Source organism: Cupressus sempervirens, chromosome 3, assembly GCF_028749045.1.
Source record: "Cupressus sempervirens isolate cs-2001-9-10 chromosome 3, ASM2874904v1, whole genome shotgun sequence".
In the NCBI taxonomy this organism is placed as follows: Eukaryota; Viridiplantae; Streptophyta; class Pinopsida; order Cupressales; family Cupressaceae; genus Cupressus; species Cupressus sempervirens.
The window spans coordinates 867,640,681-867,668,196 of record NC_143120.1 but is presented as its reverse complement, the minus strand read 5'-3'; the positions used below and the strand labels follow the sequence as shown (position 1 = coordinate 867,668,196).

Genomic DNA, 27,516 nt, shown 5'->3' with positions numbered 1-27,516 from the left:
GTTACCCCAAAAAAATGACAAGTTATGGGAAAAGAAAAACAGACTTAAGGAAGAAAATGCACATCTTCTAGAAATCATTGAGAAGATGAAAAAATCTTCTTCAAGTGTTGAACATGTTTCTTCCAAGTGCACAAAGATAATACAGCACAAGGCGAAGACTATAGATGAATGGGTTGTCAGCATTGAATCACAAGGAGTTAAAGTCATTCGAGATGTTTACAGGATGTTGAGGAAAGGAAAGAAAACTATTGCTAAATTGAGTAATATTCAAGAATCACTAGATTGTCAACTAGAAGTGTTGGATGGAGAGATTGGTGCCTACAACAACATGATGGAGATTGATTTGGATGTCTTGTGCGAGTATGAAGTCATCTCATATGATGAAATGCATCATGATTACATGCACCTGATGACTAATAAAGAACAAGTCTTGCAACAACTCGTTAAAGATGCAAAGGCAGCAATGGTCAAGATAAATAACCAAAAAGAAATGATCAACGAATGTTACAAAAAACTATCATGTAGAGTTATCACTGAAAACAATGAACTCAAGAAAGAAGAAGACATCCTTACAAGGTCCACCGAAGCAATTCACTTACAACTTGAAGCAGATGATTTCAATATTAGTGTGATGAATACATTTGCAAGCTGGAAGTGTTCACTAATTGATCTACAGAGCAAAAAGGACGCTCATGGCAAAGAGATTTCAGAAGCAGCAAGTACATTCCGAAAGATCACAATGGTTGCAGAATACACTGGTGAACTAGATGCTGAAGTTGTGTGTGAATCACTGCAAAAGTTTGGGAAACTAGTTGAGACTATGTGAACATTTGAAAATTTTCATATGCTTTAAAGTAGAATGATAAAGATTACATGTAAAGAGTGATTATGTTGTAAGTACAGGATAACATGTCCCTGCACAATCAGCTCGTGTAGTCAAGTTGCAATCGCATTAGGCATGCAACTCTGAATAAGTCAACTTACTTTGTTAGAAGTTTGTTAGAGAAGTCAAGGTGGTTGAAGATTTGCCTTTTACCCTCCACCTTCCTCTCTCCTACTTTCCTACATAAAGGAGAGAGCTCATTGTAAATAATCATCTTTTGCTTTCTCAAGAAGGCTAGGCTTGTAATTTGTAAACTTTGTGTTTCTTGATACAAATTTCAGAATTGAATAAAGAAGCATGATTTTCCAAACTTTGCGTTGTGAGGCTTGAAGTTCATCATTGTCTTCTTGTGGGGCATTGATCAATTTATCTTTGTTCTATTTTATAATCATCTTTGTGAAGCATTTGAGCATTTGATTTTGTTCCTGAAGACTCTAAGCTTTAGGAAACAAGATTGATTTAGTTTAGTAGTGGCTGCAAATACTAAGAGGTAAAGACTTAGTGTTGTAATTCTTAGTATATCATTTCAAATTGCATAGTTGATAAGAGACTTTGCACCTTATTAGCTATTCCCCTTTTACTCAAAGAGGATTGATCATAAGAAACTGTGGGCTCTTATTCTTAATCGCATTAGTTAAGTTGTAGCTGTTGCCTTAATGTTGTTCATACGCCAACTTCTAAGCCACCGGTGTAATAACCCTGTCTATCCCTTCCCAGCAAACCAAGAAAATATGTATTTGTATTTTTTTGTCAAACTGTTGTTCTACTGTCAATGCCAAACCAACCCAAAAAACAAGGAGAAAATGATAGCAAATATTTTATAACCTCAGCTCTAGTCTCTAAAATATAAGGTAGTTATAGTTTGCAATTCATTGTTTTACATTTCATTTTCAAATAATCTACCAATGATAACTATTGTTTCACCTTCAAATCCTCAAGCAAATATATCTCAATTATTCAAATTGTGCTTATCATTCCAAACTCAATTTCTTGGATTCCTAATTTGTAATCTAAAGCTTCTACTGGAAATCTGAAAATTTACAGTTATTTGTTGACAGTCCCAGCTGCAACAGTAAGAAAGAATTATGATAGATAATAGTGGAACCTGTTCGCTTGATGGAATAAATTCAGAACTATTGTCGAAACTCAAGATGCAGCTCCCACAATTATATACTTTGGCCAAAGACTCCTTCAAACTTAAACACAAGGCTCCCATCTTAGATCGTGGCCCTTTTGCAGACCCCATAAATCAATTTGCAGGCCCAGAATTCACAATGCAGGTTTTTAGAACTTAAACACAAGCCTCTAAGATAGAATACAGGCCTAACAGTATAAATGCAGGTCACAAATGATGAACGCAAGCCTCGAAGAAGCAATCGCAGGTTTGCAAGAACACATGCCACCCCCTTTTAATTGCTATCGGCAGTCATACATGGTAACAACAGCCTCAGAGAAAGCAGGTCGTACTCAAAAAAGGAGTGCAAGAACTTAGTAATAAAATCACAGTCTCTTCAGACCCAATCAAACCCACAACAACAGATAATAAAATCTTCATTAAACACCAGCTTAGAACAATTCTCAACAACTCTAGATTTACCATCAATAGATTGACTTCTCAAGCACAATGAAAATAGTAAGAGAAACCACAAGCAATTCCTCAAAATTCTCAAAAGCGAACTCCACTATACTTCAGCAATGGAGTATTACCTCAACCTTCTAACCCTTATACCTCAGCAAGGGCATAAAAACAAACTCAAAAAATTCTTCAATGGAAACAAAAGTAAATAATCAATCGGATGTTTTTCCCATCAAATGGGTTCATATTTATAATCTCCAAATGGCACCAGTTTCCCAAATGTAACTCCACTTAAGAAGCTTCCCCAACACAACATCATTTTATAACATTAAATATATTAAAGTGTCATGTAATATAATTTATTAATTTATTTTGGCTCCCAAAAATGACCTTTTCCACCATAACATAATATTTTAACACACGGGGCCATTGTTTCATATGCCCGCGTTTAAAACTTTTCAACCCAATTCCAACAAGCTATGATATTGAGGTGACCAATATACAACACCCACAAAAATAGCAACTTCAATGTATTTAGATAAATAATAATAATAGTTCACCCATCTTGTGAAAATGACAAAAGAAGCATCAGAATCTGAATCTGACAACACCAGAGTGATTTTGACGAGTAAGACAATGAATGAACCTAACAAGGTAACTTACTAAAAATAGACCCACCCGCCAAGATTCTTGGAGCCTAAACAAGAAGCCCGAAATAAAAATTGAGAGCATCACTCAACTCCTCTAACTCAATTAAGCTCATCGCAACCAACAATTGACTTACTATAAAGAGCAAGTCCCTCAAAATTGAGCCAAGCCTCACCATAGGCTGCGTGTAAAAACCCTTCCTTGGCCAGAACTAAATATTTTAAATGAGGACAATCTTGATATTCTATGTTTATTGTTTTTTTTTTTTTCATATTTTTTTGGAATATATATAAATGATAGCAAAACAGAAGTAAAGCATAGAAAATTATTGCTCAAACTTTGCCTTATTCAAAGAGACGAATACAATGCATAATGAGTTCATAACCAAACAACTTGAATGTATTAAGAACTTGATTTTATTTATTGATTTTGGTCGGCTCAATTTGGACTGTCAACGTGCCAAGTCAATAACAATGTGCAGGCCGCAACTGATGCACATCACCCACACTGGTACGATCCATGGCTAGTAGAATTTGTGCCCAGACAGCACACAGCCACCCCACAATCTTCCAATGCAAGCCAAAGATAGTCTGGTCTTAATCTGTACTGCTCCTAATTACAAGTCACGGCTAGCTAGGTATGATGCCCAAGTGAATCGCAAATCGCAGATGGCTTCAGAAGGACGTGAGACCATGTGGAGAATTAGGATTATGTTTGTTTCTGCCTAGCCAAATTTGCTAGTCCAGCTACCTTCACCTCACAACTTGGTGTCTAGCTAATAGCAGTCTCAAATGATGCAAAACAACAAACTCCAATACCTTCAATTAGTTATTAAATCAATTGCCAAATTGCACACATTACAATCGATTCCCTTCGAAAAACAATCTCCGTAGCTACAATGATCACAGTTGGAGAATTGTGACAATTGCTTACCTCAGCACAATTGCCAATGATAAATCTCAAACTTCTTCAAACCCCCAGCCAGGTAATTTGAACAAAGAAAATATATAATATTCAAGATTATTCTCCTTAGCTACAGGAATACAGTATGAGAATGTCGGCCAATTGTATACTTCAGCACAATTGCCAAGAACTTCTCAGACAAGACCCTTGTACTTCAGCAAGGGCTCACAAGTCCAAAATCAAGAAAAAAACCACAAAGGCAAAAAAAGAAAATATATTTTCAAGCGTGCCTTTCCCAATGAAATGAGCTCTCATTTATAACCTTTTGTTGGCCAAAGTTTCCTAAAAAAACTCCACTTCAGAAATGGTGGAAGTTTCCAAAAAGAACTCAACACTAGAAACTTTCCAACACGCTTTTTAGAAATATCTCTTAAAGTCATTATTATAATAATATAAACATTATTATAATAATGCAACTAAATAATAAACAAATAAATAAGAGCTCATGAAATTAATAACTATGTTTACTGCACTAGAAACTTTCCAACACGCTTTTTAGAAATATCTCTTAAAGTCAATATTATAATAAGAGAAATATTATTATAATAATGCAACTTAATAATAAACAAATAAATAAGAGCTCATGAAATTAATAACTATGTTTACTGCAAGTGACGACCAACTATCGAAGCCACCCACTACACTGCCAAAAATCACAACTGCCAAAAATAGACCTACTAAAAATAGTAAGTTCACAACTTGGACCCCCAGAACACCCTGTCAGCTCATGAGGGTCGCTATGATGACCTAACTCCATCAACTACGTAGACCTTCCAAAAACAGGGACATTGCAGTCCTCCCTCCCCAAGATTGCTTGTCCTCAAACAATTTCACATCATACAAAAACCTCCATCGAGATCCCATAAGAAGCAAGTGATGTCCCTGACCTCATTGAACCAATAGAATGCCAATACCATCAACAGAACCAATAACATGACCTGCAATATAACACCGGACACTTGTACCCAAGTGTCGCCTATAGTCAGATCCATAGAAGGTCCAAGTATGTCCTCTACACTAACCCAATCATTTTGCCAATCATCAGACTTGGGTACAAACAATCTTTGCACAACATTCGACTCCTACACAAATCTGAAGTAGTATAGACTCCCCCATAAAATATACCTCACTAGAATCCTAATCATCTCTAGTAACCCTTGTAAAAGATGAAGCCACAGGAGAACTAGGTGCAATATGTGGTTCTCTATTGTTCGCAACAAATGCACTCACCTCCATTGTATCCACAATGCCCACATCCTCATCAGAATAGGCAAATATAGAAACACCACCAATTGTCATTGTAGGAAACTGAATTGTATCCGCAAATGGTGTAAATTGAGCCCAGCCGCCACTTAGGTGAGTGATCATCGTCAACCTCAAAATCAATAACATGTGTAATAGGCACACACCTGAACATCTAAGGTACTACCGTGAAGTGCCCACTAGATCACTTATTTATCACAAAAGTAGCTGTAGATATATCATCGCACACATTTACCCCCATTACCACTACATCCCTAGGCAAAGAAGTACGCCCTCTGTGAGTATAATGTTTACCTGGAATGAATCTTCTATCACCATCCATAATGCCGGTAACCAAATCAAATAATAAATCTGAAAATCTTCAAAGTCAACACCTAACAAAATAATAACTGAGCCCAATTCCTACATGCTGGTAGGAAACCGCTTTGATACCATTGTAAAAACCCTTCCTTGGCTAGAACTAAATATTTTAACTGAGGACAATCTTGATATTCTGTGTTTATTGTTTTTCTTTTTTTGTTTTGTATTTTTTTGGAATATATATAAATGATAGCAAAATAGAAGTAAAGCATAGAGAATTATTGCTCAAACTTTGTCTTATTCAAAGGGACGAATACAATGCATAATGAGTTCATAACCAAACAACTTGAATGTATTAAGAACCTGATTTTATTTACTGAACTTGGTCGCCTCTCAATTTGGACTGTCAACGTGCCAAGTCAATGACAATGTGCAAGCCACAGCTAATGCACATCACAAACACTGGTATGATCCACGGCTAGCCTAATTTGTGCCCAGACAGCATGCAGCCACCCCACAATCTTCCAACGCAAGCCAAAGACAGTCTGGTCTTTAACCTGTACTGCTCCTAATTGCAAGTCACGGCCAACTGGGTATGACGTCCAGGTGAATTGCAAATCGCAAATGGCTTCAGAAGAACATAAGACCATGTGGAGAGTTGGGATTGCTTTTGTTTCTACCCAGCCAAATTTGCTAGTCTAGCTACCTTCTCCTCACAGCTTGACGTCTAGCTGATAACAATCTCAAACACAACCCAATAATGAAAAACGACAAACTCCAATACCTTCAATCAATTATTAAATCGATTGCCAAATTGTACACATTACAATCAATTCCCTTCGGAAAACAATCTCTGTAGCCAATGATCATAGTTGGAGAATTGTGACCATTGCTTACCTCAACACAATTGCCAATGATGAATCTCAAACTTCTTCAAACCCTCAGCCAAATAATTTGAACAAAGAAAATATATAATATTCGAGATTATTCTCCTTAGTTACAGGAATACATTAGAAGAATGTTGGCCAATTGTATACTTCAGCACAATTGGCAAGAACTTCATAGACAAGACTCTTATACTTCAGCAAGGGCTCACAAGTAAGAAATCAAGAAAAAGCCACAAAGGCACAAAAAAGCAGATATATTTTCAAGTGTGTCTTTTCCAATGAAATGAGCTCTCATTTATAACCTTTCGCTGGCCAAAGTTTCCTAAAAAACTCCACTTCAGAAATTGTGGAAGTTTCCCAAAAGAAGTCAACACTAGAAACTTTGCAACACACTTTTTAGAAATATCTCTTAAAGTCATTATTATAATAATGCAATTTAATAATATATAAATAAATAAGAGCTTGTGAAATTAATAACAATCTTTACTATAGGTGACGACCAACTGCCAAAGCCACCCGCTGCATTGCAATAAATAGCAACTATCAAAAATAGACTTACTAAATATAGTAAGTCCACAACTGGGACCCCCAAAACACCCTGTCAGCTCACAAGGGTCGCTATGATGAGCTAACTCCATCAACTGCGTAGACCTGCCAAAAACAAGGACATTACACTATGGGAAAGCCTATAACCCCACAACAAAGACCCCCAAATCCCACTGGCAACTCACGAAGGTCGCAATGATGAACTGACCAAACCAACTACAAGAACCTTCTAAAAATGGGGACATTACTATCCTCCCTCCCTAAAATTGTTTATCCCTAAGCAATCACAGGGTAAAAATGTACCAACACAACCCACTTGGATCCCCCGAGTGAAACTATGCAATATCACTATTGCATACAATTGGCTCCTAAAGCACCAACACACAAATAATGGATATCAATAACCGAATCATCTAAAAATTGATTGTAGGCACTGATGGAGGTAGCAGCCTATCGAAACTCATCCCAGCTGAAACACTAACTCTATCAAAACCTGAGTCCCCATCCAACTAATACTCATACCCAATTGCTTTGAGGAGATTGTAACCGTAGGTACCTAAATTACTATGACCAACTTCAACCTCTAATAATTTGTCCTAGGTGTGTCGATATTGTAAGTGGTCTAACTTGCAGCTATTGATTACATCTACAAAAGATGGTGCTAAACCATCCCATAACGGATGGTATGAAACTGGAGTCAACCTACACCAACGTGAAATCAAATCCTCTACCTGTGGGTCAAAAGAGAAGTGATGGGCACTCCTCATAGTATAATGCAGATAAAAATTCCAATCTCTGTCAAGGGCTCGTCGGTATCAAACCAGGAATTTGGAGACGGCTTCAATCTCTAACTCCAAACTACTAGTTGGGCAAGATTTTGGGCAACCCTCTCAACAAACCCAACCTCAAAATCCCTATTGGGAAGCATTGTAACCAAGATCTCTACAATCTTCCCCACCAATCGCTGTATAGTAGGAAAGCCTCAAATGAGAGTACTCTCAGATACTCTATTTAAATCCTCCCGCAAATCCGAACTCTCAAGTAAAATATCCCTAAATGACTCAGTGCAATAGAAATTATGTGGAAGCGTCAACCTACTTCTTTGTGACCTACAGTTGATCCCTCTGAAAATGTGTCACTCCTGACTATCTACTGCTACCAACTATATGCAATGAAGAAATAGATTCGCTACCAATAGAAGGAAGCAAATCACCATGACGACTCGTCTCCACCAATGCTCTCACCTCCTTTGTACCTACTGCACCCATATCCTGGACAGATGTGTCTGCCGCATCATTACGTCCATCATCCCCAACCATAGAAGCAAACTTACTACCAACCACCACTATCTAAAGTTGAACTAAATCTATGGCTAGTATGGACCGAACATGCTCGAACTCTATGGTCAACTCATCCAACCATGATTGTGACTCCTCAAAAGCCAACAGAGTACTCTGTAGTGAGTCCACAGTCACCTCAAACTCATGGGTGAGCTCAACCACCTCCTCTTTCCCTAACAAAATCTCATAACAAGTGCTACCCCACTCTAGAAGGTAATCCCTATCAACAACTAACTTTGAATAATTATTCTTCAAGATTCTAACAACTTCTCGAAGCACATCACCATGCTCATCTAAAATAGGAGCACCCCAACCACATGTGGCTAACATCTAGCAAATTGCATCATAATGCTCAAAAGCTAAAGAGATGTCACCATCACTCACCTTCAACTGGCTAGCCACATGATGCCTTTGTAACCCCTGCCTCCTATCCAAACTCTTTGTCTCACTAAGTGCATTGTGATAGGAAACTAAATAAGAATTGTTCACCACAAGATCGCTCACTGCATGTGTGCTATTGTCCTCGCACACATCTGCAACTGAGATACAACTACTCGGTACCTAAACTGATACCTCCTATAAAGAAGCGGAAGCCCTCATTATATCTAACTCCTGACATGAGTCTACTTCCCCTTCAACAAAAAGTCCTTGTAAATCCTGATCCTGGGACCCATCCAAAACGCCCTCAAAGTCATCACCTAATATTTGGCAAGGGATATCATACACAGTGCAACTCATAGCATCATCCAACAAATCATCAGAGGTATCCATACTATCTGTACCCACCTCTCCCAACATATGCTCAATTGTTGTCACCTGACTCTACATACACGACTCAATGTCAACTTGTGAATCAATAATGCTAGAGCATCATCCAACACCCACTGACTCAGTTGTAACACCTCCCTACATGCATCAGTCCCATCTAAGGCAATTGCCTCTTGTACTGGAGCAACACAATGACAACTAACATATAAATCTCCAATAATAATCCCCTCCTCAAGAGAGTCTTAACAATCCCCTCCTCAAGAGAGTCTAAACAATCAATGGTAACTAATGCCCCAATAGCCCCTGCACTATCTATAGTGACATCGAATCCTGAACCCATTGAAGCTTAGTGTTGCTATCTACCAAGGGCCTGACACATCCACATATCTCTCTATGGAATGCCCATTATCAAAACTATGGATAAGACTGGTAGGTGTCGTACTAAACACAAGTACATCTACCTCCTGATGCCAACCAAAGAGGACTCATGCCTTCTTCCCTACATCCATGATGTCAGTCTACTAAAAGCAGAAACCATATACCTCGCTACCCTACCAACAGTATCTAGATCTAATAGCCTCGTCACCAACCTCTGTTGATGAAGCTTAAGTTTTTCCATACTCTCCCTCAAAGCATGTATTTTCTCACTATTTTCCACAGTACTCCGCCGACTCCCAAAGCTACTAGTCCTCTAGCATCTATCCATAGCTAGAAAATGCAAGAGTGTTGGTCACTCCAAATACAATAGCAACTCTACAATAATAAATTTCCTACCCCACAAGATGGTCAGAAACCACTCTAATACCACTATAGTAACCCTATCTGACTCTTCCCAGCAAACCAAGAAAATATGTATTTGGGTTTTTTATTAAAATGTTGTTCTATTGTCAATGCCAAACCAACTCAAACTACAAGGAGAAAATGATCACAAATATTTTATAACCATAGTTCCATTCTCTAAAATACAAGGTGGTTTTGTTTTGCAATTCACTGTTTCCCATTTCAATTTCAAATAATCTACGATTCATAACTATTGTTTCACCTTCAAATGGTCAAGCAAATATAATTTCCTTAATCAAATTGCAATTATTATTCCAAACTCAATTTCTTGGACTCCCAATTTGCAATCAATAGCTTCTACTGAAAATCTGAAAATTTACAATTATTTATTAACAGTCCAAGCTGCAATAGTAAGAAATAATTATGATAGATATTATTGAAACCTGTTTGCTTGATGGAATAAATTCAGAACTATTGTCGCAACTCAACATGTGGCTCCCAAAATTATATATGCTGGCCAAAGATTCCTTTAGATTGGCAGACCCCCTAAATCAATTCACGCCCATATATCACAATGCAAATCTTTAGAACTTAAACACAAGCCTCTAAAATAGAATGTGGACCTTGCAGTATAAATGCAAATCTCAAATGATGAACGCAGGCCTCAAGGAAGCAATCGTAGGTCTGCAAGAACACACACCACCCCCTTCTAATGCTAGTAGCAGCCATACATGGTAACAGCAGCCTCTGAGAAAGCAGCTCGAACTCAAAAACAGGAGTGCAAGGACTTAGTAATAAAATCACAGTCTCTTCAAACCCAATCAAACCCACAGCAACAGATAATAAAATGATCAATAAACTCCAGCTTGCAACAATTCTCAACAACGATCAATTAATTGACTTCTCAGGGACGGTGAAAATAGTAGGTGAAGCCACAAGCAATTGCTCAAAATTCTCAAATGCAAAACTCCACTATACTTCAGCAATGGAGTAATACCTCAGCCTTCAAACCCTTATACCTCAGCAAGGGCCTCACGAAGCAACTGTAACGACCCCTGCTGATACCAAGATAGTACTCCACTGTAATGAACCCTGCTGGTACCAACTTAAACAAACACTAATTTCCTTAATTATTCAGTTGTTTAACATTTCGTCAAACAGTTTGCCAGCAAACTTTGATATTACTGTGATAAAGCCTATGACAATTTGGCATTTAAACATGAAGATACTTAAATGAAATAGAAAATTCTGATCACAACACAACTAAATTCAATCTATATGCAATTTATAAACTCCCAACTACAATACTGACTGTTGAAAAAGAGCAACTAATCTGCAAATTTATTATTCTTATTCTAATTTGCATAAGCAAATGAACCTGGAAGTAATTAAACAACAGTGGTCACTAAACAAATTGCAGCCTTCATGTAACCCAAATGCCAGTCCAAATAATTAATGCAAACGCTGCATAATCCAAACACAGCCCAGGAAGGATATAGCATGCTGCTGTAAATGCCCCACACACCCAAATTTCGCGACATGAGTCCCAAATTCTCCAGTATGGGCTTTTATAGACAAAAAGTAGACCTTGTATTTGGCCGCAGGTTTGCAAATTCAATTGCAGACTTCCAATAGTTTCAAACATTGCACAGACATGTACAAATCAGCATCGCCAAACCAATCTGAAACTCCACAGTTTAATGTTGAATCCTTTCCCAGTTGTGCAAGTAACCAACGTCCAACTACAGTGGAAATTGGTGCCCAATACTGATTATGAAATCCCAATTTACAAGTGGAAATAAAATTGACTCTCCACACCCACAACATGCACCAGCCAATATTAATGGAATTCAGAAATAAATATTCAATACTAAATTCCTCAGCAAATATAAGCTTCCCAGATACAGTAACAACAGAAGAGAAGCAAAGCAATTTGCTACACCTCAGCAGCTAAATTGCAAAATGATTGTAAATGCAGTTCACAGGAACAAACCCTTAAAATCAGCAAGGGCATTAAAAATCAGACCCTCAGAAATGTCACCGAGACAACAAAAGCAAATAAGATAATCGGATGCTTTCCCCATCAAATGGGCTTATATTTATAATCTCCAAATGGCACCAATTTCTCAAATGTTACTCCACTTAAGAAGCTTGCTCAACACAACATCATTTTATAACATTAAATATATTAAAGTGTCATATAATATAATTTATTAATTGTTTTTGGCTCCCAAAAATAACCACCTCCACCATAACATAATATTCAGACACACAAGGTCATTGTTCTTGTGCCTACAATTTACAAAAAATTAACCTAATTCCAACGAGCTATGATACTAAGGTGACCAACATACAACACCAACAAAAATAGCAACCTCAACGTATTTAGATGAATAATGATAATAACTTACTAGTCAAGCGAAAATGACTAAAGAAGCATCAGAAGCATAATCTGACAACATCGAAGTGATCCTGATGAAGAGAGAAAATGAATGAACCTTACAAGGTGACTTACTATAAAGAGACACTCCCTTCGAGATTCTTGTTGCCCAAACCTAAAGCCCAAAAAAAAAAACTAAAAGCATCACTCAACTCCTCTACTCAACTAAGCTCATCGGAACCAACAATTGACTTACTATAAATAGTGAATCCCTCAAAATTGAGCCAAAATTCACCATAGACTATTGGAAAGCCTATAACCCCACAACTCAGACCCTAAAATCCCACTGTTAGCTCACGAGGGTCACGATGATGAATTGACTAAGCCAACTACAGGAACTTGCTAAAACTGGGGACATTACTACCGGTATTATCGTAGCAGGAGATACCTTTTGTTAATTTGCAAAGAGTGGTTAGCTCAAAATCATTCCTGATTAAAGAGGAATTAGTTCAAAGAGCCACCCATTTGTCAATTTTAGTTAGGTTTCTATTGTAGCCACCTACGGTAAGACGAGACCCTCCCCAAAGGATATGTCCTAGCCCCCAGCTATACAACCATGCAGCGGAAACATAATAACAAGAAGCAACAATGCAAGATCTAATACCAAATCATAATAATATATTCATAAAATATAACTGATTACATGCAATGTGTCGGGCTGTAAGGCCTTCTCGGTTACAGCCAAATACAAAGCAAGTAATAGTTCTGCAAGATCCCTCAAGATCCAATCCCAAACCCTAGCTAGTCCAGATCCACACTCTGGTAGAAACCTCCAAGGAAAATCTCAACTTGTGCTCGCAAGCCCACCAAGCAATCTCCTTGTTTTCCAAGCCGCAGCTACTAGCCCTTCTCCAAATTCGCTCTTCCAAGCTCCTCCACTTCTCCACAATCGATTGTTAATGACTAAAGACTTCCCAATAACCCCTACTTATACCAATCTAAGCCACAAGTTGGCCCAGAACACAAATTAAATGCCAAAGTCGGCCTCCTACAACAATTAAATTCCCAAAATCGATGTCTTAGTAAAATTGCGATATCTCCTAGCTCCGAATGAATTAGAACTCGAGCTTCGAACCTTAGTTAGAAATCTAGGCCATCTTCCATCCCTGAAATTTTCAACCTCTAACTCATTACAAAAAATTAGTTACACGACTTGAAACAGACACCAAATTTCCAAACCCTAAACCTTTGAGCCTCCTCCCATGAACTCCAAAGTAGTCACTGAGCAAAACCAAGATGCTCCTACATCAATTTTGCATCTTACTAGGGGAAGTATTAGGGACCTTCACCCCAAATTGATGACGAAGGAATGCTTTTTTTGGCTTTTTATAGTCTAACAATTACGTTTCAATGATGACCCCTCCCTAAGACTTGCACTACTAGTAGAAGGTTTGCCTCATGCACACGGTGGAGTACTTGAGATTTTGTTACTTAGGTGATTTAAAGATAGGCGTGGACGGTCCACAAACTCAAAAAGATCATGCTTCTATTCAGCCCTAAGGCTCCAACCTTTTTAGCCCCCAAGAGGCTCTATAGTCACATGGTGGACCAGGAGCTTGATTTGGTTTCAAAAGTGCCTAAAATAGGCTTTTTTACTTTTTTGCATAACCTTTACAAAAAGGCACCAATTTACACAATCCAAATATCAAAGGAAAGATCTAGTTGCCAACTTTTCATTGGTTGAGGTATTTTTCACATATTTGTTGTTTGATAAGGTTTTTAATCTATTGAAGTTTGCTATCTATTTTTCTATATTCTTGTGACCAATTGCGTTGATTGATTAAATTGTGTAGGAAAAACTTTTTGCATTCTCTTATTTAATTATGTATTTGCCTAAACTAGAGCTTCTAACCCCATACAATTATCATAAATAGAAATCCAGCATGGAGAATCTATAAGTTTAAGTACTATCCTTATCTGAACTTCTATTTTAGCATCGCTAGCATTTTGGCGACCATCTACCTGGCATTTGTTCTTGTTATATCATATTGAATTTATTGCATTTTATGTTCATAAATATTTATAATTTATTTTATACCGAAATAGAAAACTAGCATACTTATCTTAGATAAATCCATGTAAAAGATGGCAAGAGATATTCTTCACAAGGCATCAATGCTTAATCAATTTTGACATATACAAGTGGAATGAAATAGATACCTCCGGAATACTGATTAAAACATAAACAAAATTTGTAATCTTGTTTTCTATTTCAGTGTAAAATAAATTATAAATATTTATGAACATAAAATGCAAAATGATGAAATAAATATAAAAACTTCCCATGCAAGGTTAAGTGGGTACATGTTTCTACCATCTTATCTTATCTTAGACCCTTGTTGGTCTCTTGTTGGACATTAATAAATTTATCTTATCTACTATAAATCCTTAAGAAACCTCAAATTCACCTTTTATGTTTTTATTTATTTTCTCGTATAAAGTTTTTAAATTTATTTCCTATAGCACTGCTTTCTGAATAGTAAAACAAAATACTATGAGTATTTGTTTGTTCTCTATTCTTTATTCTTAGTTTTTTGTGTAAACAGGTTAACTTCTGCTTCCCACCCACCCTCCATCCCCTTCACACTTTTACTTGATTTTTTGAGTACTTACCTTTCGCAACTTCTATCTTGAAGTATGTTTCCAAAAGTTAAAACTTTCGAATTGTAACATGAGATCCTAAAGCTGCACTTCTAATTTTCAAACAAAAATCTATGAATATTCAGAGCCTTTTTGGTTTGCAGAGAATAGTTCAGAGATCCCAGATTTAAAGAGAACTTTTTTCCAGTCTGCAATATAGATATTATATTGCCAAGAGTACAAGTATAAGAAGTTATATTGGCACCCATTTGTCTGTTTCCTTTAACTCCAAAGCATTATGAATGTTAAAAGCAAAAAATACTCTGGCCAAGAGACAGGGTAGTTAAAAAAGTTAACATATTTCTTTGGAAGATTGCTGCTACAGATGGTTAATGAGCACACAGGTAGTCACCTCTTTACACTGAGTTTTCAACAGGTGATAAGAGATTAATTGTAATAAATATGAAAAGAGATAGAAGATTCAAGGAAAATGCAATCTTCCTACAAAGATCAGATAATAGCAATATGGACTTAGGCATAAATAGAAGGCAATTAAATGATAGGACTAAGAAGGTTAAAAGTTGCAGTTGTAAGATCTTATATACTACCCTTTCAATTTCTGAGGAGAGTATGCGAAAGCATCCCAGGTGAATGGTCAACTAGCATCAACCAAAAATAATTCCTATTTTGTTTGCTCCAGTTTTGGTTTCCCTTGGTTGGTTTGGCACCTCTCAACTTTGCAGGAATTTCAGGTTTTGTATTTGCAACTGCTCTGGAAGACATGCAAGCACAATATGGAGCAATGGGGCAGGGTATGAACAACCATTAATGCATATGTGTATTCTCTTCTTGATAATCTTGTTACCAACTTGTTTGCTGACTTCAACACTAACAGCTCCTTTGGTGATATCCCATACGATGCTAGTGTGACCATAATTGAACTGGAGCATGCTTCAGTTGACCATGATGCCCACAATCTGTCTAATATATCCTCAAAAACATGTCCAAAGGTGCATAGCCAAGCCGCTGAAGGGCCCTGCAAAAAGATCCATTGTTTGGAGCATACTCCATGCCCAGCTAGCATTTTCTCTTTCCTCTTCTTTACGGAAATGGCTGCAAATTATGGAATCAAACAGTGCACCTTTAATTGCTTGAGGCGCCGTCCGTTGGAATGATTGCTGACTAAGCATGTAGTAGAATGCCAGCCATTCACAGACACGGCATTTTCTCCAAAGAAATATGATTCAGGATATGCCATATGGGATTTTGAAAAGGCTTCAACAACTCCAAGAAAACCAATGTGGCAGGTGCGAAGTCTAAATCTGCAATCTCTGCCAACAAAGTAAATGGCATGTCTAATATCAAAAGTTTCAGGCTCCTGCATAAAAGAGAATGCATTCTTGTTTCTTTGGACATTATGCTTTCTAAGCAACATGGGAGCTGCAAATAGAAGATAGTGGGGAGAAGAAGTGGTGAGAGGGGAGAAGGAACAGGCGAGGTAAAGAAAAGCATCGTGGGAGAAACTTTAAAAAGGCATCGATACTCAAAGCCAGAAGGCTGCGTATCTAGAAAGCCCATGTCTGTGCAAAGGAAAATAGCAGAAAAGAGGAAAGACTTTCAAGAATGGGTTCGGCCCAATGAGCAGATAAGTCAGAATCGATTAGAAAGGAGTTGCATAAAAGGCTATAGAAGGCATGGAGTTGACTAATAAACTAGAGAAATATAATAAGAAGAGATGAGAGGCTGAAAGAAGGCCAATGTCCATGATTGGGAATCCGCAGATTTAATGAGTAAAATGTATTCCTTGGTTGCAATCTGAGTGTTGCAATTTACAAAAGAGTCTCTGTTGTCTATTTGTTTTAAATTTCTAAGTTGATAGGCGGTGGAGAATTTTGACGGCATCAACTAGAACAATTCATAGTCAATATATAGCTTAGTTACCGGATTCGCCTGGAAAAGGCCGGATCCGGGCTCGGGTCCGATTCGGATCCGGATCCACGTATGGATCCGTGAGGATCCGGGCAGGATTACTGTGGATCCGTAAGGATCCGCGGGCCGCGGATCCTTACGGATCCACAGGCAGGATTACGAATCCTGCCCGGATCCTCGAGGATCCACGCGCGGATCCGCGTGAATCCGCAGCAATGAAGGAGGAGAATGCAAAAACGTGGGCCCATTATCATTTTTTAATGTTTTTTTTTTTCCCTAAAGGCCCTAAACCCTAAAAACGACCCTCTAAATCACAATGCAAGTTCATTTGCTCTCTATTTTGCTCTCTATTTTGCTCTCTCATACTTGCTAGTTTGAAGTGAAGTGCTTGGATTCGAAGGAGATCGGTTGTGGAGCTTCAAATACCTTGCAAGAAGTGTTTAAGGTATGCATTTCAACCATATTCTTGAATTCTTTCATAGATTATTGATTTATTTTTAGTTTTCCAAATTTTCAAGTTTTTGTGCAAGTGTGAAGTATGGTTTTCTTTCACTTTTTCTAGATTGCAAGAATAGAACAATGAGTAGTCAAGGCTCAGTGGGTGGGGGTGGGGCTGCATCACCAAGCTTCAAAATTGATAAGGGGTCTCCTTTATGGAGACACACAACAAGAGTTGCACAATGTCCTGGGGGTGGGGCATACATATGGAAATGTAATTTTTGCAACATACAACATAGAAGCTCCTATTCCCGAGTGAAACTACATTTTTTGGGCCCTGCGGGTGAAGGAATTCACATGTGTCAAGGTAGTGATAAGAAGGGATTACCAGCTGCACAAATAGCAGCATTAGCAAAAGAGCAAGATGATGCTGATAGAGCAGTTGCAAAAGCAAAACGTGGTGCTTCCCAAAAAACAAATATACCAACACCATCATTTGATCAAACAAACACAAGAACACATCCTTTTTTGCCTATGCCAACTACAAATGATGAAGATGAAGACCCATCTCCACTCACCCGCAAGAGAGGCCCACTAGATAGGGCATTCCAAATTGAAAAGAGAGACATTGCTGATCACAAAATTGGACGTTGTTTAATTGCAAATGGTGTTTCATTTAATTTTGCTAGATCACCTTATTTTAGGGAGATGGTGGAAGCAATAAATGATGCACCCCATGGTTACAAACCGCCTGGTTATGAGAAGTTGCGCACTACCATATTACATGATGAGAGGAAAAATGTAGAGGCTCAACTTCAACCAATAAGAGATTTTTGGGTTCAATCGGGTGTGTTTATTATTTCGGATGGTTGGAAAGATTGTAGAAACCGTCCATTGATCAATGTTATTGCTGTATGCCCTAAGGGGGCAATGTTCTTGAAGGCAGTTGATTGTGAAGGGCAAGTGAAAGATGCAGAATTTATTTCACACATTCTCATTGATGCCATAGAGTCAGTGGGTCCTGATAATGTTGTTCAAGTGGTCACGGACAATGCAAAAGTTTGCAGGGCTGCAGGGATAATTGTAGAGTCTAGATATGATCATATCTTTTGGACACCATGCACTGTCCACTCTCTCAATTTAGTGATGAAAGCAATTGGCACCGAAATAGATTGGGTGAAAAGGATATATGAGGAAGCTGAAGAGATTCAAATGTTTGTGACAAATCACCACATGTCACAAGCAATTTTTTGGAGTTTCTCGGACTTGGAGTTATTGAAGGTAAATTTTTATATTTAATATATAATTGAATATTATTGGATTCCACAATTATTAATTTTTGTTGTTGTTTACATTAACATGTTTTAATTTTTAAATGTTTTACTAACTTGAGTTTAACATGTTCTTAGGTTGCTGAAACCCGCTTTGCCTCTCACACAATCGTCTTGAGACGACTTGTGAAGGTAAAAGAAGCATTGAAGCATATGGTCATTAGCCCCCAATGGGGCATTTGAAAGAATTCCAATACAGCAAGGGCTTTAAATGTGAGAAGAATGATACTAGATGAGGATTGGTGGGGTCTTGTGAGTTATGTGTTGGAAATCACCGATCCAATAATGGCAATGCTTCGCTTCGCAGATAGTGATGAGCCATGCCTTGGGGATATTTATGATTCCATGGATAGTATGCTGGAAAAAATTAAAATGGTAAGTTTTACGCTCTTTTACAACAATTTTTTATTTGAGAGATATCTAGATTCTAAAGTTTAAATTGACATATTCACTAATTATAATTATTATTCATATTTCATATCTTAGGTCATACAGAGGAGGGAGAATGATCCTGAGGACACCCTTTACAAGAAGGTGGAAAAAATTGTTCATCATCGATGGAACAAGATGACCACACCTTTGCACCTCCTTGCATATGCTCTATCCCCGAGGTACTGTAGTTCTTATCAAATGTTTGTGCTTATTTTATCCAATGTTTGTGCTATTGATATTTGATAGTGTTCAATTGTCTTTTGTTATCCCCAGATACTATAGTGCAGATGTACTTCGCCTTCCAGGTAGAGTGCCACCATTTAGAGATGCAGAGGTTGCAGATGGGTATAAGAGGGCACTAGCTAAGATATTCCAAGATCCAGAGATTGGGGCAATTGTGAGGAGTGAATTTGCTGCTTTCAACTCAGGTGAGGATTTCGACCCTATTGCCATAGCAGACCAAAGCAGGATGGGTGCCATCAAATGGTGGTACCTTCATGGGCAAGCCTTCACGTACCTCCAACCTCTTGCCATAAAGGTCCTATCCCAAGTAAGTTTGTAAAATTAAGCTTAAGGTTAACATTCTCAATTCCTTGAATTTATTATTTAATTTATTTATCTTGATTGTTGTATTGTTAATTTTTAATTTCTCTTTAGGTTGCCAGCTCTTCTGCCGCTAAGCGGAATTGGAGTACTTACTCCTTTATCCACTCAATCAAACACAACCGGTTGGCTCCAAAAAAATCAGAAGACCTTGTGTTCATTCACAACAATTTGCGCTTGTTGTCACGGAAGGATCCTAAGTACAAGAAGGGCCCCGAAAAGCTTTGGGATGTAGCACCCGAGACTCCTGATTTAGATATGACCATCCGAGATCTTGCTAGATCCACTTTGATTGATGTGGATGATGAGGAGGAGGATTATGAGTTAACAATCCCCTCTACTACTAGTGGTTTGGGTTCCTCTACTAATACAGATGCAGCACTTGCAGCTCACCAGTACCCCTCTGATGCGGATTTTCTTGAAAATCCATTTGATGATTAAATAAAAAACTTTAGTGTTGACTCTTGACTCTTTTATGAGTAAATCATGTTATAAACTTTAAGTTTAATGATCTATATTTTGAATGTTACAAGCTTTCACTTTCAGTAATTCAATGTGAATGTGTTGATTTCCTTTATAATCGTGAAAATAGATTAATTATCAATGTCATTGATCAAGTATACTAGATTCATACTATGAAATGATTTAGTTTTAGAATTATGTATATTTCTCTTTTTTTTAGTATATATAATGCATATATATAATTTTATATATATATATATATATATATATGCACGAATCCTCCACGAATCATAATTGGGAAAAAAAAAAAAAATCCCGAATCCACGGATCCGATTCACATGCCCGAATCGGATTCGTGTCACGAATCGGCAACTAAGATATATAGCCTTGGTCTCCTTGCAGGAATTCCATTTCAACTTTGATCGCGTTAGTTTGAATTTAGCTTTGAATGTAATTGAGTAATCCATTAATTGATTCATAACCATTGCATCAGCTACACTCCAAAGTAAATGCAATAAACCCATTGATTTTTGTCAACTTCCTCCAAGTAAACAATGAGGAGTGTATGGGCTGAAAACTAGAAATATACCCTCAACCAACCTTCTTCGTGTGGATTTGAGTTTCCTTGGCCAGAAGAACCATTAGCTAACACTAAAATATAACAAAACTTAGGTTCAAACAAGTAACATGCATAAACTAAACTTTTTACTAATAGAATATCAGAAACTAAATACAGAACAAGAAGACAGCTTTCAGAATAAACTAGTCAACTTAAACAAGTACAAATAGCTTACAGCTGATGATACATTTAACCAATTCAAAATAGAAAAACTATACATATGATTTGCTACATTAAGATTTATGACTTACTCCATAACCTTTCCAGTCCATACTGGCACATCTGCCTGATAATCCTTCCCGAGACGAACCTGTGTTGTATATGCCTCATCATTCTGAAACATGCACCAAAAGCGACCATTTTTCTCTTTGATAAAATTTTCACAATCTGCTTTAACTGTGCCACGGGAACAAAACTCCAGTAGATGCCGATTTTCTCTAGCTTCGTGCCAGAAGGGACCATCTTCTTCTCTTACAGCCAACCTTTTTCTCTTTTTACTACATGCTGGACAATACCAGTTATCATTGACAGGGATTGACACTGCCTTTGGATTGCAACAAGCCATGTGAAAAGATTCCTCACACATATCACAAATTAGTGTTGAAGTTGAATTTTCTAAAGTGTAGCATACTTTACATCGTTTATTCCATTTTCCATCCCCTACAACACCAGGATGCTCTGTAACTGCAGATATTCCAGGCGAAACAAAGATCAATTTAGACTCGTTCAGTATAGATATACACCATTCTCTTTCGAGATCTCTTCCTTCAGCTACTCTTGCAGCATCAGATATACGGTATTCAAATTCACCAACCTCAGAAAGTTTATCTTGGTTGTTATTCATAGTTTGGTAGGGTAATGTTGTAAAACTCCCACTATCAGACCTGCTATTACAAGTAGCTTCTACACAACACTCCTGTGTTCCAACCTTCCTTTCAAAATTATAAGGGAATGACGAAGATTCTGACTGGGATGTGCAGTTGCTTTCTTCACGAGTCAAGAGATATCTTGATTGATTTCCATTACAATTTACATTTAAGATCTGATTAGAGCCACTATTTAAGGTTGTCATTCCTGGCTGCAAGAGATAATTTGCTATCTCCATGTTAGAAGTATCTCTTTTATCGTCCTGCTTACAGATTTGTTCTTTCTCTAAAATGTTCACAACCTTCTCTATATTGCATATTTGATAATCAGAAACTGGCTGTACAGCATCTAACTTATCATTAACATCAGTTTCTATGATATCTTTATTTTCATCAGGATGCAAAATCTTGGGCCCAGCAGTACAAATTTTACAATGTGACCTGGGTTCAACTTCAGAATTGCTTTCTTCGTGAGGCGAGATATCTTTTGATCGATTCCGATTAAAATTCACATTTAAAATCTGACTAGAGCCATTATATAAGGTTGACTCTCCTGGCTGCAAAAGATAATTTGATATCTCCATGGTAGAAGTATCACTTTTATTGTGCTGCTCAAAGAATTCTTCTTTCTCTAGAATGTTTCCAGCTTCATCTATATTGCATATTTGATAGTCAGAAACTGGCTTTTTAGCATCTAACTTATCATTAATATCAGTTTCTGAGATAACTTTATTTTCGTCAGGTTGCAAAATCTCAGGCCCAACAGTAGAAATTTTACAATGTCCCTTAGGATTAACTTCTGTATCTAATAAGATCTCTATTTTGCATTCTTGTTTAGGTTGGTCAGAATTAGATGGATATCTCTGCACACACTCTTTGGTAAATGCTGGATGAGCATGTTCTGACAGAAGAGTTACCGAATGTCTCAATTTCTTGCGTTTATAGACATATCTTTTATCTAAAATGGCTGAATGAGACCATGATTTCCCACAAAGCAGAGCATCAGAAACAAAACATCCAGCTTCCTGAGCAGACTTCTCAAATGAGCCACTAGACTGAGTCATTCCACTTTGTGTTCTCTTTTCGCCACAAAGCAGAGCATCAGAAACAAAACATCCAGCTTCCTGAACAGCCTTCTTAATTGAGCCACCAGAATGAGCCATTCCACATTGTGTTTTCTTTTTCCCGTACTCAAAACTATCAGTGCATGAAGATAAACTCAATAATGGATCAAGCACATCATGGCCTGAGACATAACACATTGGACCTCTCGTAGAACTTGGATTGTGTCCATTAGCACTCACATGATCTAAAGGCATATCAAATGGATTAACACTGAAATTCCCGTGAGGTGACCCAACAGATGCACTGCATATCCCTCCTTCCATCGGATCAGTAGTTACAGCTTTTGGAGTTTCTGTAATATCACCTATATCCTCAGATGGATCTAACAAAAGGTCCACATGTAAAACAATGTCTCCTGTAATACAAGAATTATTCCGTAGATCTAATACATCAGCTCCAAGTTCAATTCCAGTTTTACTCCTCAAATCTAATGGATCAGCTCCTAGTTCAATTGTAAGGCGACCACCTAACTCGGAACAGCATCCAGAACACTGGAAATCTGGAAAGCCGGAGCCCTGGCGTAGGCCCACATGACAGCTTGTACCCTCCAGACTTGTAAATTTGTAATGATGCCCACGATGTGGGAAATATGGGCATGCTTCCCAAAAATTGCCACTATCCCATCAGAAGACACCAAGGCAAAATCTGATTCAAAAAGTCATCCAAGGCTGTAGCAGCATTATGTTGCTTGCAATTGGATTAACTATCATATACAAAAAAGTAAATATTAGTATGTTGTCAACCCAAATTCATGTATAAACTAACAGCAAATAATTCCGTGTCATGCTATTGAGAAGTCAAATTAATAACAAATGAGTAAGCCCAACAGGTCTGTGCTAAGAAGTCTAAGATCTGCATAAGCATACTTTCTTTCCAGCTTGTCTTACTCTTGTTTGTAACAAATTTTACATATCTTAAAAACCAAAGCACCAAAACATATTGTATATAATTCTTAATATAACTCATCAAAAATTTGCTGATGATACAATTCTACCAGGCCCAGCACAAAAGAAGAAGCTAGTCAAATCAAAGAAATCCTCAATCAATATATGGAAGCATCAGGCCAACAAGTGAACGCAGAAAAATCTGAATTTTTTTCCCTAAATACTAATCCTAGAAGAGACGAAGAGAAATCCAGATTTCTGGGATTCAAAATTGGGTACTTCCCCTTGCAAGTATTTAGGAATACCATTGGACAAAGGACAGAAAAGCAATAAACTATGGGAACCAATTTCTTCGAAACTGCACAACAAAAACGAAACTCGGAAAGGAAGATGGTTATCCAATGCAAGGAAACAACAATGATTAAATCTGCTTTAACCGTTATTCTCATTTACCAAAAGTCTAGGACAGCCACTCACCAAGATGATGATCAAAAAGTGACCCTAAGTTGCCAATTCGGGTTCGGGGAAGGATTCGGGTTCGGAGTTCGGTTCGTGGGTTCGGACCATTTTTTTTTTCCCCATTTGTGTTCATGGGTGGGTTCGTCAGTATATATATATATATATATATGCAAAAAAAATATAAACTCATATAGTTGTAAAAGTAAAACTAAGTCATTCCATAGTATGAATATATCAATGTTACTTGATTATTGATCAATGCCAAATGTCAAAGGTAAACATTAAATACTTACTCATTAATCTATGCTAATGTTGTAAATAAAATCATACATTGAATTACTAAAATGCAAAATGGAATTTCAAAACATAGACTACTTCATCAGATTGATAGATAATAAATTATGACTTAATAAAGTTTGAAATTGTGAAACATAGTGATAAATCATAAATGACTCAATGAGTCAATGACAAATGTTTAAACATAGTTTACGAAAGATGCAAATGCCCTTCAAGGGTCAAATGGGTCATCAAAATATGAGGGATCAATGGCTTCATCCTCATCTATATCATTGACATTTTCCACATCATTGGAACCCAAACCAATTCCACTAACTCCAGATGCAGCCACATCCTCCTCCTCCTCCTCCTCAACATCTAGCAAGGCAATTCTAGATATATCTTGGACAGTCATATCCAAGTTAGAAGTCTCAGGTAGTACATCCCACAACTTCTCTGGTCCCTTCTTATATCCTGGATCCTTGCGTGATAAGAGGCGCCAGTTGTTGTGAATAAATACCAAGTCCTCTACTTTCTTCGAACCCAACCGGTTAAGCTTCACTAAGTGGATAAAGGAGTGTGTACTCCAATTCCGCTCAACAGCAGAAGAGCTTGCAACCTAGAGAGACAACCAACAAATTTTAAAAAATTAGTTAAGTAATTTTACAATACAATAGGAATTTAAGAGTGTTAATTCGACAAGCTAAGTGGCCATAAGAAAAGGAAAAAAACTTAAATACATACTTGTGACAACATCTTAATGGCAAGAGGTTGGAGGTACATGTAACTTTCCCCATGTAAGTACCACCATCCAATGGCATCCAATCTACTTTGGTCATTGATTGCATCAGGCTCTGCATTTTTGCTTGAGACAAAATCAACAAACTCTCTCCTAACATTTGATGCCACATCAGGATCACTAAAGAGCCTGTTAAGTGCCATCTTATACCCAGCAGCAACTTCAGGATCTCTATATGGTGCCAGTCTACCAGGAATAGCAAGTATCTCACTGCTATAATATCTAGGAGAAAGTGCATATGCCAAGAGGTGTAAAGGTGTAGTCATCTTGTTCCAATGATGTAGAACAATTTTCTCCACCTTAGTGTACAAGGTATCAAGATCCTGCTCTCTCCTCTGAATGACCTGGGATGTGAAATAATGTACATGTAAGTTATCTTGATGTAGTGTTAATAACTTAATTAAAATCAAAAATCAAAATCTCTCAATAAACAAGGATGAAAAATTGTATAAAAATTTAAACTTACTGATTTCATTCTTTCTAGCATAGAGTCCATGGCATCATATATGTTCCCCAAACAAGGCTCATCCGTGTCGGCATACCGAAGCATAGACACGATGGACTTGGTGAGTTCTAATGCATATTCCACCCTATTCCAAAAATTATCACTCAAGATCAAATCCTTTACAGTTTTGGCCTTTCCTGTATCAGCTTGCTTCCATCCACCCCATTTGTTGCTAATAACCATTTGACCCAATGCCTCTTTCACCCTCAAAAGTCGTCTAAGGACGATTGTGTGTGAAGCAAACCTTGTTTCAGCAACCTATTACCATGTTAATTCAAATGTAAGTTAATATGATAAGTTGATAACACAAAAATTTAAGAATATGTATTAAATTTTGTGAAGTATGACACAAAAATTAATATGATAAATGAAGCTAAATAAAGTTTAAAATTTACCTTCAATAATTCCAAGCAGGAGAAAGTTCTGAAAATTGCTTGTGACATATGGTGGTTTGTCACAAACATTTGAATCTGCTCACCCTCCTCATACACATTTTTCATCCATTCAATTTGGCTGCCCATTGTTTTCATCACCAAGTTCAAGGTGTGGACAGTGCATGGTGTCCAAAAGATATGCTCATATCGTGCTTCTACCAAAGCACCTGCAACCTTACAAACTTTAGCATTGTCCGTTATTACTTGGACAACATTGTCAACTCCCATGGACTCTATGGATTCAATGAGAAGTTGGGCAATAAAATTTGCATCCTTTACTTGCCCTTCACAATCAATCGCCTTCAAAAACATTGCCCCCTTGGGGCAAACAGCAATCACATTTATTAATGGACGGTTTTTGCAATCTTTCCATCCATCAGAGACAATGCTCACCCCCGTTTGGATCCAAGAATCTCTTATTGGTTTGAGGAGGTTTTCTACATTCTTTCTCTCCTTATGCAATATGGTGGTTCTCAACTTTTCATATCCAAGGGATTGGTAACCATGAGGTGCATCATTTATTGCTTTCACCATCTCTCTCCAATAAGGGGATCTCACTAGATTGAATGAAACACCATTTGTAATGAGGCAACGCCCAACCTTTATGTTAGCAATTTCTCTCTTGTCATTTTCAAATGCCGTATCTAATAGGCCTCTCTTGCGAGGTGCGGGTGTTTCTATTTCATCTTCATCCATAGATGGGGTAGGTAGAAAGGGATGTGGTTTACTTAATTGTTTGAGAGGGTAGTGTTGGTGGTATTTGCTTTGACTTATCTTTTTTTGCCTTTGACACTAACCTATCAGCCTCTTCTTGTTCTTTTAACATGCCTGCTATTTGAGGAGCCGGCAACCCTTTTTTACCTCCCTCTGGGGGCCCCTCACACAAGGAAATCCCTTGACCTAGTGGACCTATCAAATGATGTTTAGTCCGGAAATAGGAGCTTCTATATTGGTTTTGGCAAAAATTGCATTTCCATATATACCCTCCCCCACCAGCACATTGCTCAATTCTTGTTGTATACTTCCACAAAGGAGAGCCTTTATCAATTTTAAATCTTTGGGATCCCACCCCACCCACTGAACCCTGACTACTCATTCTTGGATTCTTGCAATCCATAAAAACAAATTTAAAAAAATATTTCAAACCTTATACAAAACTTGATAAAAATTTAGAACAATAAATATAAAAAATTTAAAAAACTAAAAACAAACTATGAAAGAAGCAAAAGGAAGGATCAAATGCATACCTGGAACACTCAGCACTGATTATTTGAAGGATTTGAGACTCCACAAACAATCTCTACAACCTTCTCTTCAAACTTGCAAAATGGCCACACCAAAATGAGAGAGCAAAATGACAAAGCAAATGAGAGATTAGAT

The 27,516-nt window shown here is 37.5% G+C and overlaps 2 protein-coding genes across 9 annotated transcripts in view; one reads left to right on the top strand and one right to left on the bottom strand.

Annotated features, from left to right (window-relative positions):
* LOC149569530 (uncharacterized) overlaps positions 1–27,516 on the bottom strand; it is a 192,944-nt gene that overhangs the window by 119,283 nt on the left and 46,145 nt on the right. For all 7 annotated transcript variants that reach the window (XM_089822208.1, XM_089822206.1, XM_089822207.1 and 4 more), the window contains one exon: positions 21,040–23,482. In XM_089822208.1, the coding sequence (XP_089678334.1) occupies positions 21,040–23,042 (2,003 nt within the window). In that variant the 5' untranslated portion in view covers positions 23,043–23,482. The remainder of the gene's footprint in view (positions 1–21,039; positions 23,483–27,516) is intronic.
* LOC149569531 (uncharacterized) lies at positions 17,198–20,256 on the top strand. 2 transcript variants are annotated; one of them, XM_089822209.1, is made up of 3 exons: positions 17,199–19,047; positions 19,159–19,654; positions 19,762–20,256. In XM_089822209.1, exons 2-3 carry the CDS (start codon positions 19,268–19,270, stop codon positions 20,146–20,148), a joined length of 774 nt encoding a protein of 257 aa, XP_089678335.1. In that variant the 5' UTR covers positions 17,199–19,047; positions 19,159–19,267; the 3' UTR covers positions 20,149–20,256. The 2 variants fall into 2 exon arrangements, 1 of the variants encoding a protein (XP_089678335.1); XR_016362765.1 differs by lacking the exon at positions 19,762–20,256 and having other exon boundaries at positions 17,198–19,047; positions 19,159–19,386.